This window comes from Erigeron canadensis, chromosome 9, assembly GCF_010389155.1.
Source record: "Erigeron canadensis isolate Cc75 chromosome 9, C_canadensis_v1, whole genome shotgun sequence".
Taxonomy (NCBI): domain Eukaryota; kingdom Viridiplantae; phylum Streptophyta; class Magnoliopsida; order Asterales; family Asteraceae; genus Erigeron; species Erigeron canadensis.
The window spans coordinates 10,579,427-10,594,428 of record NC_057769.1 but is presented as its reverse complement, the minus strand read 5'-3'; the positions used below and the strand labels follow the sequence as shown (position 1 = coordinate 10,594,428).

Below are 15,002 nucleotides of genomic sequence, written 5' to 3'. Positions count from 1 at the left end.
CGATAGTCTATAATTTCTTGGAAACATCTAACATTTAAGTGTTTTATTTGTTAACAATAAATATATTAAAGATTTTTATAATAACATAATTAATAGTTTAAGTTTGTACTGCAATTTCAATTCTATAAACTATAATACTCATATTATTTTTTCCACATAATTTCTTTTAAAGACTTTTTGCGAAAAACAATCTTTTTATAATTGCTTGTCACTTTTATTATTGACACTTATTTGGGATAGATGGGGTAATTTATCGACCTTGAACATTATAATGTAAATTTTATTGCGAATGTCATATTGTTTAATTAGATAGATACATGGGATGATACGTTTTTTGAGGATTTTTTTTTTGTAAAAGGATACAATTTGTACCCCGGTTAGTATTTTATTTTATTTTATTTTATTGAGAATTTCATTAATACATTAAATACACATTTTTATCTCTACTTAATTTTATAATGTTATAGGTAAAGTCTTAGATCTTGAGTAAATCCAACTCGTTTTGAATTATACTTTCTACATTTATATGAGTGGATTATTAAGGGTTTTTTCGAGAGTCTTGGGTTTCATCCCAGACATGCCTGGTTCGATCTCCGCATTATATCCAAACTGTGGTGTCTTAAATGCTAACTACTACTCGGTGTTGGAATATATATATATATATCGATGACAAGCGTGGTGTGGGGCCGGAAGCTTCCAACTGTCTTGTTAAACTCACATACAAATGCTTCTCTACGAATATTTACAAAATGACTTGAACCAATAAAATAAAAAGAGAGAATAATAAATTACAGAGAGAAAATTAATATTGATTTTTATTGATGCCATAAGGGTTTGTAATGTTGGAAATTTTGTGTAATAACATAGAATATTCAAGTTAATAGATATGTTATAAGGAGTTGAAAGAGTAATTAACTAATGTGAGTTTGTCCCACATTGGTAGAAGAATAAACATTAAGTGTGTTTATAAGGAGGAGTGTCGGAGGAATTATAATTCCTTATAAGGGGCTACACCCCAAGTGGGTTAGGAGGGTGCGAAGCACCCGACGCGCCCGCGCCCGTGGGCGATGAGGCGTAATGTGGCGTTTTAGTGGCGCACTTTGCACTTAGTGGTTTTTTGGTAGTTCAACAAGAACAAAACACTCTCTCAATCTGGATCATCAACCAGAATTTCTTTCACTTTCTTCACTTTGAATTGTTCTTGAAGGTATAATTCTGGGTTGTGGTTAACTCCGGCAGTACAATTTGCTTCGGCTGTTGTACCCTGAGAAACTGTCGGGTTCACTTGGGTGTCCCGAAATCAGTTTTAAGGGACCTTGGTTTAACCATATCCTCGACCTGTTTTTGCATTTCTTTCTGTTTCTGTTTTGTTATTTATTTTGCTTTCTTGTATTGTTTAGTAGTACTTAATTTACTTGTAATTTTATTGTTGTAATTCGAATGCATCTTCAATAAAATTGTTGTTTTCTTGAATGGTGCTCCAACAATCTTAAAACTAAATTTCTTTCTTCACCATTCTGTTAATTCGAATTACAGAAATATGTTTTTTCAAAACTTTGTTATATACTTTTCTGTAAAGTTATTCATTTAATTAGTCTTTAATTTCTGCAAGTTTTTTAGTAAAACTTTGATTGTTCTATTTCAGAAATGGCTACTGAAATGAACTTCTCTACTAATGGCACTACTTCTTCTACCACCACCACCACCGTTGGTGCAAATGTTTCTCAATCTGTAGGACATACTGTCTCTACAAGCATGGGACCTTTAGTAGGTACCCAAGCTGCCCAAACTATGGCTAACAACTGTGAAAAACGAAAAAAGTTTTCTGGTAACAACTTCAAGATGTGGCAACCAAAGATGTTGTTCTATTTGACCACTTTGAATCTTGCGAGATTCCTAACTGAAACAGCACCTCAAATTCCTGAAGGTTCTACTGATGCTCAATCAGTAAGTGCTATTGATGCTTGGAAGCATTCTGAATATCTATGCCGAAACTATGTGTTAAATGGCCTTGTTGATTAACTGTATAATGTATTTTGCAAAATAACGACTGCCAAAGAATTACTCGGAAAGTACTCAAACTTTGACACTTTTGTTTTTAGCCTTGGAAAGTACTCAAACTTTGACACTTTTGTTTTTGTGGGGCTCCAACAAAAAAAAGTTCTATTGTAAAGATAGAAACCGGGTAAAACATCTTTTATGGGATTCTGTACAAATATCCAGTCAAAAATATTTTTGAAACTCATTTTTTTTTTTTTGTTACCTCATTTATTGATTACGTGGATATTACACGTCATTTATTAATAATACCATTTCCACATGGATATTTCATAATCTCCATCTCTGTAATAGTGTATATCTTTTACACCATCATAATTCCCCTCACCAAATTTGTTTTCTTTTAAACTCCTCTCATAATTTTTTAGAACCAATTCCCCTGATAAACAAGTTTTTCTTAAATTTCCCCTTATAATTTTTTGGTCGAATTGTAAGGAAAACCCTATCATCAGATTTGAAAACCCACCACCGCCGCCGCTGATGATGGTTCTTTTGCTCCATTGTTATTCTGCTGGAAATGGCCACCACCAATATTTTTCCGTCAACCTGCTGAGACAACTACCGCATATATGAAACCGGAGATGAAGGCATGGTCGGAGGTGACGATGGCTATCAAATATCTATGTATTAGATCTATGGATCTATTATCCATATCTATATTTTTCTTCAGATGTATATATGAGTGGTAACTTTCAAAAGAAAAAGATTTGATGGATGGATCTGTAATTTATATCTATATGTTATGTTATTATTATATGGATCTGTAACACATACATATATATCAAAAGAAAAAGATTTGATGGAATGGCTACATAGATAATCATAGATATAGAAGATCGGTGGCTGATGAATTTTTTTATTGCCATATACAGTAATATGATATATATATATATGTATGTGTTAGTTTATGTGTATATGGTGAATTATGTGGCAAAGAATTTGTTAATAAAAAAAAACTAACTAAACCAAAAGCAGGTCATAACCTCACAAAAGATGTTTTAACCGGTTTGTATCCTCACAATAGAACTTTTTATTTATTAGAGCCCCACAAAATAAAAGTGTCAAAGTAAAAATACTTTCTAAACAATTAGTCCTTTAATATACTGTAAATGGTATACAAAATTAAATAAATATCAAAAGTAAAGTAGGAGTACTTTCTAAATGGTATACAAAACTAAATAAATATCAAAAGTCTAAAGTAAAGTAGGAGTAATTTCTAAAATTAAATAAATATCAAAAGTAAAGTAGGAGTACTTTCTAAATGGTATACAAAACTAAATAAATATCAAAAGTCTAAAGTAAAGTAGGAGTAATTTCTAAACAATTAGCCTGTAAATGGTATACAAAACTAAATAAATATCAAAAGTAATATTACTTTTGATATCGTGAATAACGTACAAATTAAACTAAATAAACGTCAGGCATTCTCGATGTGAAACCACATATATCTTTCTGAAACCACATCTATAAAATGTAAATTCAGTCATGCATTAAATTTTGGAACGTCGACGTGTTTTCAGCCTTTTTTTTTTTTATTTCAATTTTGTTACATCCAATAGAATACACATGTGCAAATCATTTTGTGGGGTAGAACCTTCACAATCGAACAATGGAACGAACAAAAATGTAATACTCTATCTGGTCACATTGTCACGTAAATGTGTGATACACATGCATTTTGTGGGGTAACATGTGAAAACGCCTGTACGAGGATGTGTATTTATTTTTGGTCACATATTCGCTTTACGAGGAATAAAACAGGTGTATGTCAATTATCACATAGCAAAAATGCATGTTTCTGTGTATTTCAATTCATGATATTGAAATATTTGATTGGATGAATTTTTCGTTGGCCAAATATTCCTCCGACTGTTGTACGTTCTTAATCAACGTTTTTGTTCCTTTCTAGGCTCTAGCTAATCCCAACTTGCAACACATTGAAAATACAGAGGCTATAGATATGATGGCCGTAAAGAATGTAATTAAAAGCCCATTATCTAGCCCTATAGTTTAGATGGGCCGAATCCATGTCCTTGGAAGTTGAATTGGAATAAAATCTTCAAAATTTTTGAGACTGTGACTTAAAACGTGATTGTAATAGTCTAAACATTTTTATAATAAAATAATATAATATAACTACATAATAATGACATATTTAAAACAATATATAATTTAATTTGATTATCTTAACAATTATCAAAATAAATGTTACTTATGCCCAGGTGATAGTATGCTTCGATAACTTATTCAAGCTTTGTGTACGTGCCATCATATATATACACCTAACACATATATAATATTCTCTTTTTTCTTTTTTTTTTTATATTTTTTTTACAAAAGATACATACATACAAAACCTAGAAAGCAACTTTTTCTTTAACTACAAACCAAAAACCGTAACTTTATAACTTGGATATGCAACTAACTACATATATATATGAACTTTTAAAAAAGGTGAAATTAACCTAAGGCTATGGACGTCGAGCAAGCGGCGGAGGGACGTTTTCGGGGTACCTACGATTTCCATCAATACTTTCGCCTCGTTTATTTGCATAGTAAAAGTATCCAACCGCACCGGCAGTGGCAATACCAACAACCACCATGGTAGCAGGGCTCATTGGCATGGTCCGCCGCCCCATCCATTTGGCTTTTAAATCTTCTTGTTGTCCTGTGGCCATCTTTTTTAACTTTCCTTGGTCAGTAGTTTGTATGTTTAAGCATATACGTAAATTTAATATTTCATTGTCATTGTTGTTTTTATATATAAAGTTAATACTTCGAACACGTGTAGGACCTTAGTGGTAGTTTGTACACGTGTTGGCTTTTCTTTAAAGGTTGTCATGACAAGTGTTATGTTTTAATGGAATACTTAAAGATTAGGTGTTTATGTGGTGACGCAAGCCGATTTTGTTACAAACTCTGTTGATAACATTTACCCGGATGTGTCGGTGCTTATTAAGTTGGTTTTTCTATATTATTCTCAGTGACGGATAAAAAATTAAGATGTTGTTTTTCCATAGTCGAATAGCTTTATTTAAGTAGTATCAATTCAGCTCCCAAATCAGCATTCAACCAGCAAAAGAATCAGCTACAAACAGCACCAAAACTTCACCTGAATAACTTTAAATCAGCACAAAAACAACACAAAATTCAGCATATGAACAACATAAAATTCAGCATACAAACAGCACTATAAACAACTCAAATTTAACGTACAAACAACAGCAAAAACAACACTAAAACTCGGGCATTTACCTCTTTAGCGTAAAACTCGGGCATTTACCTCTTTAGCGTCAAATGGGCTCCCTTTGGGGGTACCAGCGGTGTAAGGCGTCTCGAACGCTGAGCATACTGCCCGCTTGGATATCACTACTCAGCTCGATGGAACGACCTTCCCACCCGCCGTTAAAAAAAAAAACAGCACTAAAACTGCTTAAAACTGGATAAAACAGCATAAAATTAACATTAAAAACTGCTGTAAAATAGCAGTAAAGCATCACTACGAGCAGTACTAAAACACCTAAGATCAACATACAAACATCACAAAAAAAATAGCATTTAAAGTGCCAAAAACAGGCTAAACAAAGTATAAAATCATCATGAAGCTACTGACAAAAGTAAGTTTCATCAAACTAACATAACCAAACTACAATTGTCCTTTGTGAGTACCCGTTTTTAAAAAGCTTTCAATGATTTATTCATTCGTGACATTGGCAAGTGCCTCTGTTTTTACCGAACAAATCAAACATGAGCTAAAGAACATATCACCAATTCGATTTTGTAAATCCGTCTTTACAAGCTTCATTGACAAAAAACAACTCTCGACTGTGGCGGTTGCAAGGGGCAAAACCAATGCTAGCTTTAATAGACGATATACCAAAAGGTAGGAAAGGTGCATGCTTCCTTGTTTTCACCATTTACATTGCAAGAACGGTGATACTATTCAAGTTAACATATCTTACATCATGTTGCATGTTGTCATGGTACAACTCAAGTTCATGCAAAAGAGTCTTTTTTTCATTGTCATCAATATCACCGGGATACATCTCACTTAACTTCAATAACTTATCAAAGTTAGAGAATGTAACACACGGATTCAAAGCGGCCATATTTTCAAGTAATTTGGTGCTAGCCTCACTAAAACGATCGCCAAATTCAATGCTGATCAAATCCAATATGGTATTGAAAGATTCAAACTCATAATAATGTCGATTGGTAATGTTGTCCGTTTGACATCTTTTATTAGCACAAATTTTATCCAATTTCAACAACTTAATACCATGTTTCACACAAAACAAAGAGATTTTCTTTAAAGTGGATCAAACCCATTATGCCTATACTCTTGAAGTTTTCGTTTCGTAGAATTCACCATTGAAACCGCTTCCAAAATGTCTTGATCTTTTCTTTGAAATGCCCATGACAATACATCCGTGATCCCTAAATGTGTGACATCAAATGCAAAAGAAACACACAATCAAATGATTTTAAATATCGTTTGAGACCAATTGCCTTGTTTTTTTGTAGAACCATTTGTTTATTCCTTTTTAACATAATCAAGTACGCTATGAACGGGTGGACACAAAACTTCCAAACACAACGAATATCTTTTGCCACTCTTTCTTTATCTTTTTTCCCCAAAATGTCTTTTCGTTTACATGAAGCCAAAACCACATTCATCAAAGTATGTCAAAGAAATTCACTACGCCCAAATGATGTCTTGCAACCGCTAGCTACAACCACTAATTGAAGTTTGTAAGCAAAACAATGTACATAATATGAGGAATTGTTCTCTTCTAAGATTTTTGCTTTCAACCATTAAACTCACCACGCATATTACTTAATTGCGCCATCATAACCTTGTCCCCTTAATTGTTGAACTTGACTTAAAGCCTTTATAAATTAGAAGTTTCAATAATACATTTAAGGTGTATTATTATCATATTCACTTTCAAGGTTGTGAAACTCGGGAATTGAAATCGGATCAATGATGGAGGGAGTTAGGACTTTTTAAAAATCGGAACATGTCAAAGGAAATCGGATTGAGTTTTTGTGTATTAAAATAACAATTTTTAAAGTTATATGTAACAAAAAATTAAAAAATATATTAAAAAAACTTAAAACTGGAACTTAATTGACTGGGAAGATTAACAAAATTATTCAAATTGAACACATTTGTCAAGAAATAATAACATAGTTCATCAAATAACCCCTCTAGTAAATAGAATAAAAAATGTTGAAGTTGTCCAAAAATAAAAATAAAAAATATCTTTGGTTTTTTTGACCCACTACGATACGACCGATTGACCAAATCCAGCCGATTTTTGACCAATACAGTCGAGTTTGATTAGAGTATGTGATGTTGATCTATTTTTAGTCCGAGTTGACAATTTTTTCTTGGTAGCCCATCAATACACGGGTTGATTCGAAAATCAACTGCATCAGCTGATTTTTACAATACTGTTAATTATATTTTTATTCATGTACCCCTTACATTGTATGTTTGAGAGATAATTGGAGGTGGGGATGTGAATTGGGCCTAGTGTGGTTGTTTTTCAAATTATGCTTGCAAAAGTTTTAATATTAATGATTTTAAAATTTTTCTAATAGATTTTCAACATTGTGGTGTTTAAACCCTTAACAATTATATGCATTATAGTTATATAATCGTCGTAAAATTAAAAAAAAAAAGATTATTATATGAAAAACATAAATTTTTAATACATGTTAATTGCAACCCTAACATTTCTTTTTATATGTACTTAAAATGCTTTAAACTTCTAAATACATAGCTTACAACTAAACATTTTAATTGAGCATGATCCTATGTATATGAATATCAAAGTAGTTGATGTTGTTGTTATCTTAATACTGTAGTCTAACAAAGACTTCTTTCATTAAATATATTACTACTCCATAAGTTGATATAAAGCAAAATCTAAATATATTTTAAGTATCCATGATCCTATATGTGTGGCGATGTCTAAAAAGTTAATATACGTTGTTATTCTTATAAGAGGTACTACTGTTAAAAGGTAAAGAAATTTATAGATTGATATAAAGCTAAAATGTGGATGGTTAAATAGAATTTAATAATCGCATGTCTTTTATGTTCTCATCACTGTCGAAAGTTCAAATTGTCTAAAAGGACGGCTACATTTTGTCCAAACATATTTCACTAAACTAGTTACTAGCACGGTACCCACGCAATGTGACGATAGCGACGGGTGGTCATGGTGGCGACTATTGGTGGTGGTGACAATATCGAATGGTGTATGGTGGTGGTAGAAATATTTAGAAGATAAAGTACCCATGGTATAAATTATTTTATTTAGGATAAAATGGTCATTTTTACAACTCTTCATTTCAACAAGGAGTGTATAGTCTTTATATAGTACTAGCATTGTACCCGCGCGATGCAGCGGTGGTTGTGACAACGACAGTGTGGTGGTGGAGGCGAGTGTTGGTGGTGGATGCGACGTTGAGTGCCGTAGTAATTCATATAAAAGTAATTGATTTAAAAGGTTAATGAAGATATTTTAGAAAAATAAAGGATTAATAGTGTAATTTAATTATTAATGTTAAGAGAATAGTGTATGTGAAAATATTTTAAAGGGTTGTAGCCTTGTAGGTGAAAATATTACATATGAGGGCATTTTAGACATTTTTCCCCCATGTAACTTTCAACATGAGGGTATTTTCTTTAATATAGAGTATAGATTATAGATATTAGATTGGTATTCGCGCAATAAATGATAGTCAACAGTTTCTTAGAAACATCTAACATTTAATTTACATTGCGTTTATCACTTAAGAGTTTCTCTTTCTCCAAACATCTAACATTTAAGTGTTAATTAAATTTAATACAGTTTATATTAAAGTTCTTAGACGACTTCAATCAATACATGCATCTAGGGTGACGATGGTCAGTGGTCCGTCAACCACACAAAGTATATTTAAATTATGTTTTTTATTTGTTAATGTAAACATGAATATAATGGATCAAAAACTATTGATCAGTTTGTAGCAAATGTATTTAAAATATTCCCATTTGTTAGTGAAGGTATCATAGTAGTATTTATATTCTTAGAAAATTCAAATATAAAAGCTCTAACCTAATTTGATTATTGCTTAGCAATTAATATATATATTAAAAATAAAGGTACAAAAATACGTGTAAAAAATAGTAACTGACCATTTTATTTCTTTGGGCCCATTTTCATTTTTTTAATGAGCCGCTTCATTTTCTTTTGGACCCATCTTATATTCTTAATTTTAGGCTTGACAAATTATATTTTGATCTTTTAACTTGCTTCCAATTTGTTTACAAAAGATCACTTATTTTAATTATATATTATTATTTTTTAAGTTTGTAACATTTTTAAAAGGGGGAAGGGAATATGAGGCTGTTAGACACCTAAGTTGGGTGAAAACATCTCACATACTTTTTTTAAACCATAAAAATCATGGGGGGCCAAACATTTATTCAAAATATTAAAATATTGGTATGTGAGAGGTTTTTCACCATGTAAATCTTTGTAAACATATAAATCAGAATGAAACTCTAGTTATGGGGGGAAAAAAATACCCAAGAGATGAACTTTATCATTTTGATTGTATAGGGTTTTTAGCAATGCAATCATATAGATAAGCTATTTATTTATGATTAAAAGTTGATCAACAAGAAATGGATGAATTAATGGTAGCAACTTGAGCATAGTTAACAGCTTTCTTAATACGATTATCAGATTAGCTCTAAAACAACGATGTGAGTGAAAACCTTTGAACACCAATCACTCGGAACAATGCCAAAGACAACACTTAGATCGTTAGTTTGAGTGGGTGTTTTTGTTGACAATAAGTAAACAGAGAACCCGGAACATAAATTGAGTAAATTGAATAGAACCTATTTTAAAAATTGAGGTATGCTATTACAATTGATCGGATTATCATGGAAAAGCATGAATAATGATGATTTTTGTAAAATTTTATGAGAAGTTATAAATTGTTGATTGAAAATTGAATGCATCAATACCATAGTACCATAGACGAATAAAGGACGACGACTTTTTATTCCATTCATCTTCGCATAAAGTACAAAATTAAGGTTTATATACGTCATTACACTAATCTTAATCTTAATATATATTATAAGACAGTTGAACTAATTACTTATTAACCAATCACATCATTCGATTTCATCAAATTGACTTTTGATGCTGTCATCATTTAGATAACTACAAATGAAAAATTTAATAATCATTATCTATATATATTATTATATTAGTATTTATATTAATTTGTAGAAAAAATATCATTAATTTACACTTTTTTTGTTTTTCATCAATAATTACACTTTTTAACCCTGAATACTTAATTTATTTTTATTTTTAGCTATCAACTTAAAGAGATTTTTTTTATATAATTTTAAAAAAAAATTACAAAAAGTATTTATATTTAATTTTTTAAATTACAATTGTCATTCAAATCAAAAGTCCTAATTGTTATCAAAGAATATGAAAACAATCCGAATTGTTGTTTAATTATCATAGGATAAGTGATTGATAATAAACCTATTCGCGTTATGGGTCGCATCATGATCAAATGACGAACCTGTGATTATTGTACTACAATTTGCAAAGTATAACAATACTTAGAACAATATATATCTTCAAAATTATAAGTTTTTATATTGAATATATAAACATCTAATATTAATAATATCGTAAACCCCGTGTCCAGTGTTGGACACGGGTCTAATATCTAGTCTTTACTATACTACACATATGTTTATGAGAGTAAAATTATGGGAATTGATATCCGTACCAAACATTTTGATAAATTTATCAAACTGTACAAACTTTATAACATACAGTAAAAGTAATTAATGCATAACTTTGGTAGATTAGTAAAAACAAATAACAAATGGTACAAATGTCATCTCCCTGAAATTATGTAGCTCATTTAGGTTCTTTCCATCATTTAGATTGTATAATATTAGATTGTATAATAATTACACACTATATGATGGGCCGTAAATTTAAGGGCTGGAAAATCCTTCTGTTATAAGTTTCATCATAAAGGCATAAACTTTAAACTTGGCCTCTTTGGCACCTAACAGGCTAACCCATTAACTAGAGGGCGTAAATATGATGGGCCACAAGAAAATGTGACGGCACATATCTGGCCCTATATATGGGCCGAATCCGTGTCGTTGGAAGTTGGAAGGAACACATTTACAAACACAAAATTCTCTCTGAGTCTATGCAAAGTTGCGATCACCATCTCATTTGTATTTTTATTGAGACCAGATATTCGTTAGAATCTGAGATTTGTTAAGACACCTGTAACCCTAAGGACTTCAAATGATAAAAATTTAATGTTTCAATTACTATTAAATATATTGTTTTTATATTGATATTAATAATCAACAAGTATATAAATACTGAATAAATTTTGAAAAACTTAGATTTTATTTGATGTCGATGCCCAATCGTTAGCAAATCCCCTAATTTTTTTTTATTGATTTAACTACTCGCGCGTAGTACGCTCTTTATGATCTCGGGATTTCAATAATGTATATAAAGTTAACATACAACATTATTACAATATATTATTATTGAACAAGAAGACTATCTATCATAAGAACACACATACACAAATACATACCCGTGCATAGCATGGTAAACTTTAAACTCATTATCAAGTTGATTTGTAGAGTTGATTTATCATTTTTTTTTTCGTTAGTAACATAGGCACCGCTTTTGACAGAAGCTTTTAAAATAAAAATCCAATTTTTATTCATATATACTAGTTTTTTTTCTATTACAAAAGATGCATACATATACAAAACCTAGAAAGCAATTATAACCTTTTTTCTTCAACTACAAAACCAAAAAACGCAATTTTAAAACTTCGATATGCAACTAACTACATATTATTTTTCAAAAGGTGAAGCATATGGCTATGGACGTCCAGAAAGCGTAGGAGGGACCTTGTCGGGGTACCTACGATTTCCGTCGATGCTTTCGCCTCGTTTGTTTGCATAGTAAAAGTATCCAATCGCACCGGCGGTAGCAATACCAACAACCATCATGGTGGTAGGGCTCATTGGCATGAAACGCCGCCCCATCCATTTATTAGCTTTCAAATCTTCTTGTTGTCCTGTGGCCATTTATTTAGTTTCCTTGTTCGACTTGGTTGTATGTTATAATATTTCATTGTCTTTGTTGTTTTTATCCACAAAGTGTGTTAATGTGTAGGACAATTAGAGATAGTTTGTACACGTGTTCACTTTTCCTTAAAGGTTGTGATGACAAGTGTTATGTTTTAGCGGACTACTTGATGATGACGTGTTTAAGTGGTCGTGCAAGCCGATTTTGTTTAAAGTTTGTTGATTTGTGATAACATTTAATTGGATGCATGTGTCTGTGCCAGGAAGATTATTAGAACCTGGAAAAAGTCATCCTATGTGGAACTAGAGCCGAATGCCGAATGCTCACACTATACGGGAAAGTTGACTCTCGGGTCTGAAAAATAAATTCCTGAAATTAATAGAGAATTTTGTCATAGTTTTATGTTTCCTACTTTCATTTGCCTATTGGATCGTGTTACGTATATCGTGTACTCGCTAGATTTTTACTAGTACTTTTTAATAAAATTTTTATTTGCCGTTAAAAAAAAAAAGAAAATAAATAAATAAATGTAACATAAGTTCATGTATATTTTATTCATAGTCTTTTAAGTGGCCTAGGTTCGTTATCGCGATTCGGATGATTGCTTATAAGGGTGGACGGAGTGGGTGAGGCACCGAACCGGTACCGGGCCAGTACAGGATGGCACACCGCCACGACCCCCCGGTACCGGTTGGGTGGGGAGCGGACTGGGCACCGTGGTGCCGGTTTGGGTGCCGAGTATTTGACCGTTAGAAAAAAAAAAAAACCCGGAGGGGCCCCATTTCCAACGTCTCTCTCTCTCTTCTTCTTTCCTTTCTTCTTCCCTTCTTCTTTCTTTCCTTGTTTCTCCATTCTGCAATTCTGTTTAATTTTTTTTTTTTTCCTTTCAACACACAAATAACACACACGTATATCTATATTTTCGGAATCATGAACCCTTTCTTCAACAATCCTTTATTTCTTGACAATCACGGCCCAACACCCCCAAATTTCCAATCGGACTCGAGTTCATCCGACGAGACAGAACGGTATACTAATCTATTCACAATGGCGCATTATGCGATTCAACAAGATGTCCGTGATACTGCCTCCTCTTCAAGAACGTATACAAGACGCGACGATCGCAGTGAGTCTCACAACCATCTTTTTCGAGATTATTTTGCCGAGGAACCGAAATTTAATGAGACTTTTTTTAGACAAAGGTTTCGTATGAGTAGACGGTTGTTTGTGAAGATAGCTTCAGATTTGGAAAACAATTTTAGTTTTTTTCAAAGGAAGATCGACGCTCGTGGTAAATGGGGGTTTTCAGCTTTACAGAGATGCACATCTGCAGTTCGCCAGTTAGGATATGGTAGTAATCCCGACAGTTTAGATGATTACCTAAATATGTCGGAAAGATCGTCACGTGAAACCCTTAATGCTTTTTGTGATGGAGTCATTAAGTTGTATCGGCATGAATATTTGCGTAGGCCAACGCGTACTGATACGCAACGCATTCTTGATCATCATGTGTCTTATCATGGTTTCCCCGGCATGTTAGGTATATCTTTACTTAATGTATATATGTATATATATTTTACGTAGTTTAGTTAATAATGTATATATGTATATATATATATATTATGTAGTTTAGTTAATAATTAATGTATATATATATTTTACGTAGTTTAGTTAATAATGTATATATATATATATATGTATTACGTAGCTTACTTAATATTTTCGGTCTAATAAATGTGTTTATAGGGAGTCTTGATTGTACACACTGGGCTTGGGATAATTGTCCAGTAGCTTGGCGTGGCCAGTACACGCGAGGTGATCATCACGGGCCGACGATATCGCTTGAAGCAGTTGCATCACAGGATTGTTGGATTTGGCACGCATACTTTGGTGTTGCCGGTTCAAACAACGACATTAATGTGTTGAACCAATCTCCTTTGTTCAATCCTTTTGAAGACGTCACAGCACCGTTGGTTCCATTCACTGTAAATGGAACCGAATATCAATACCCGTATTCTCTCGTGGATGGGATCTACCCAAGATATGCGATGTTTGTGAAAACGATTTCCCATCCAAACGGTGAGAAAAGGATTCGATATGCTAAGGCACAGGAGGCTGCAAGGAAGGATGTGGAGCGAGCTTTTGGTATTATAAAAAAAAATGGAAAATACTTAGAGAACCGGCACGACAAATGAAAGAAACCCCCATCCGTAAGATTATGTATGCGTGTTGTATTCTTCACAACATGATTTTAAAAGACGAGGACCACGCTATAAGTCCTGATTACATTCCAGATCCCCCTGTTGCGCCACAACCATCGGATGAACGACCGTTTGAGATACAGAACCCAAACGTTCACGACGATCTTAAGATGGATCTCATTGACCATATTCATCGCACATTCATCCCGGGCATCGATCGCTAGTTTATTTATGTATTGTGTTGTCGTTTCGTTTAATATTGTACTTTGATGTTTTGTTTTGTTGTTTGTTTTATATTTAATATTTGTATTAGTTTTAATTTATAAAATAAAATGTTTTAGTTTTAAAAATAAATAGAAATGAAATTAAATAGAAAAGGGTGGGGAGGGGAGGGGAGAGGTGGTGAAGTGCTCCTAGGTTTCGGGGAGGGGAGGAGAAGAAAAATCAGAGAGGGGAGGGGAGGAGTGAGGAATCCCTCCTCCCACCCTAAAGAGTTGTTATATTAATTTACCTAGATTAAGCCCACAAAATTACAAGTTGTAAGTAGCCCAAATAAAACACAAACCAAAAA

General features: G+C 32.5%; 1 protein-coding gene across 1 annotated transcript; it reads left to right on the top strand.

The window, feature by feature from the left end:
• Positions 1-13,277: 13,277 nt before the first annotated feature.
• On the top strand, positions 13,278-14,425 carry LOC122583183. Its single transcript, XM_043755609.1, has 3 exons — positions 13,278-13,707; positions 13,977-14,096; positions 14,187-14,425. Exons 1-3 carry the CDS (start codon positions 13,278-13,280, stop codon positions 14,423-14,425), a joined length of 789 nt encoding a protein of 262 aa, XP_043611544.1.
• Positions 14,426-15,002: the final 577 nt, after the last annotated feature.

Coding starts and splice junctions, on each gene's coding strand:
- LOC122583183 (XM_043755609.1), top strand. CDS start 13,278: ATGGCGCATTATGCGATTCAACAAGATGTCCGTGATACTGCCTCCTCT. Junction 13,708..13,976: donor ATATTTGCGTAGGCCAACGC/GTACTGATACGC, acceptor ATGTGTTTATAG/GGAGTCTTGATTGTACACAC. Junction 14,097..14,186: donor AGCAGTTGCATCACAGGATT/GTTGGATTTGGC, acceptor ATCCTTTTGAAG/ACGTCACAGCACCGTTGGTT.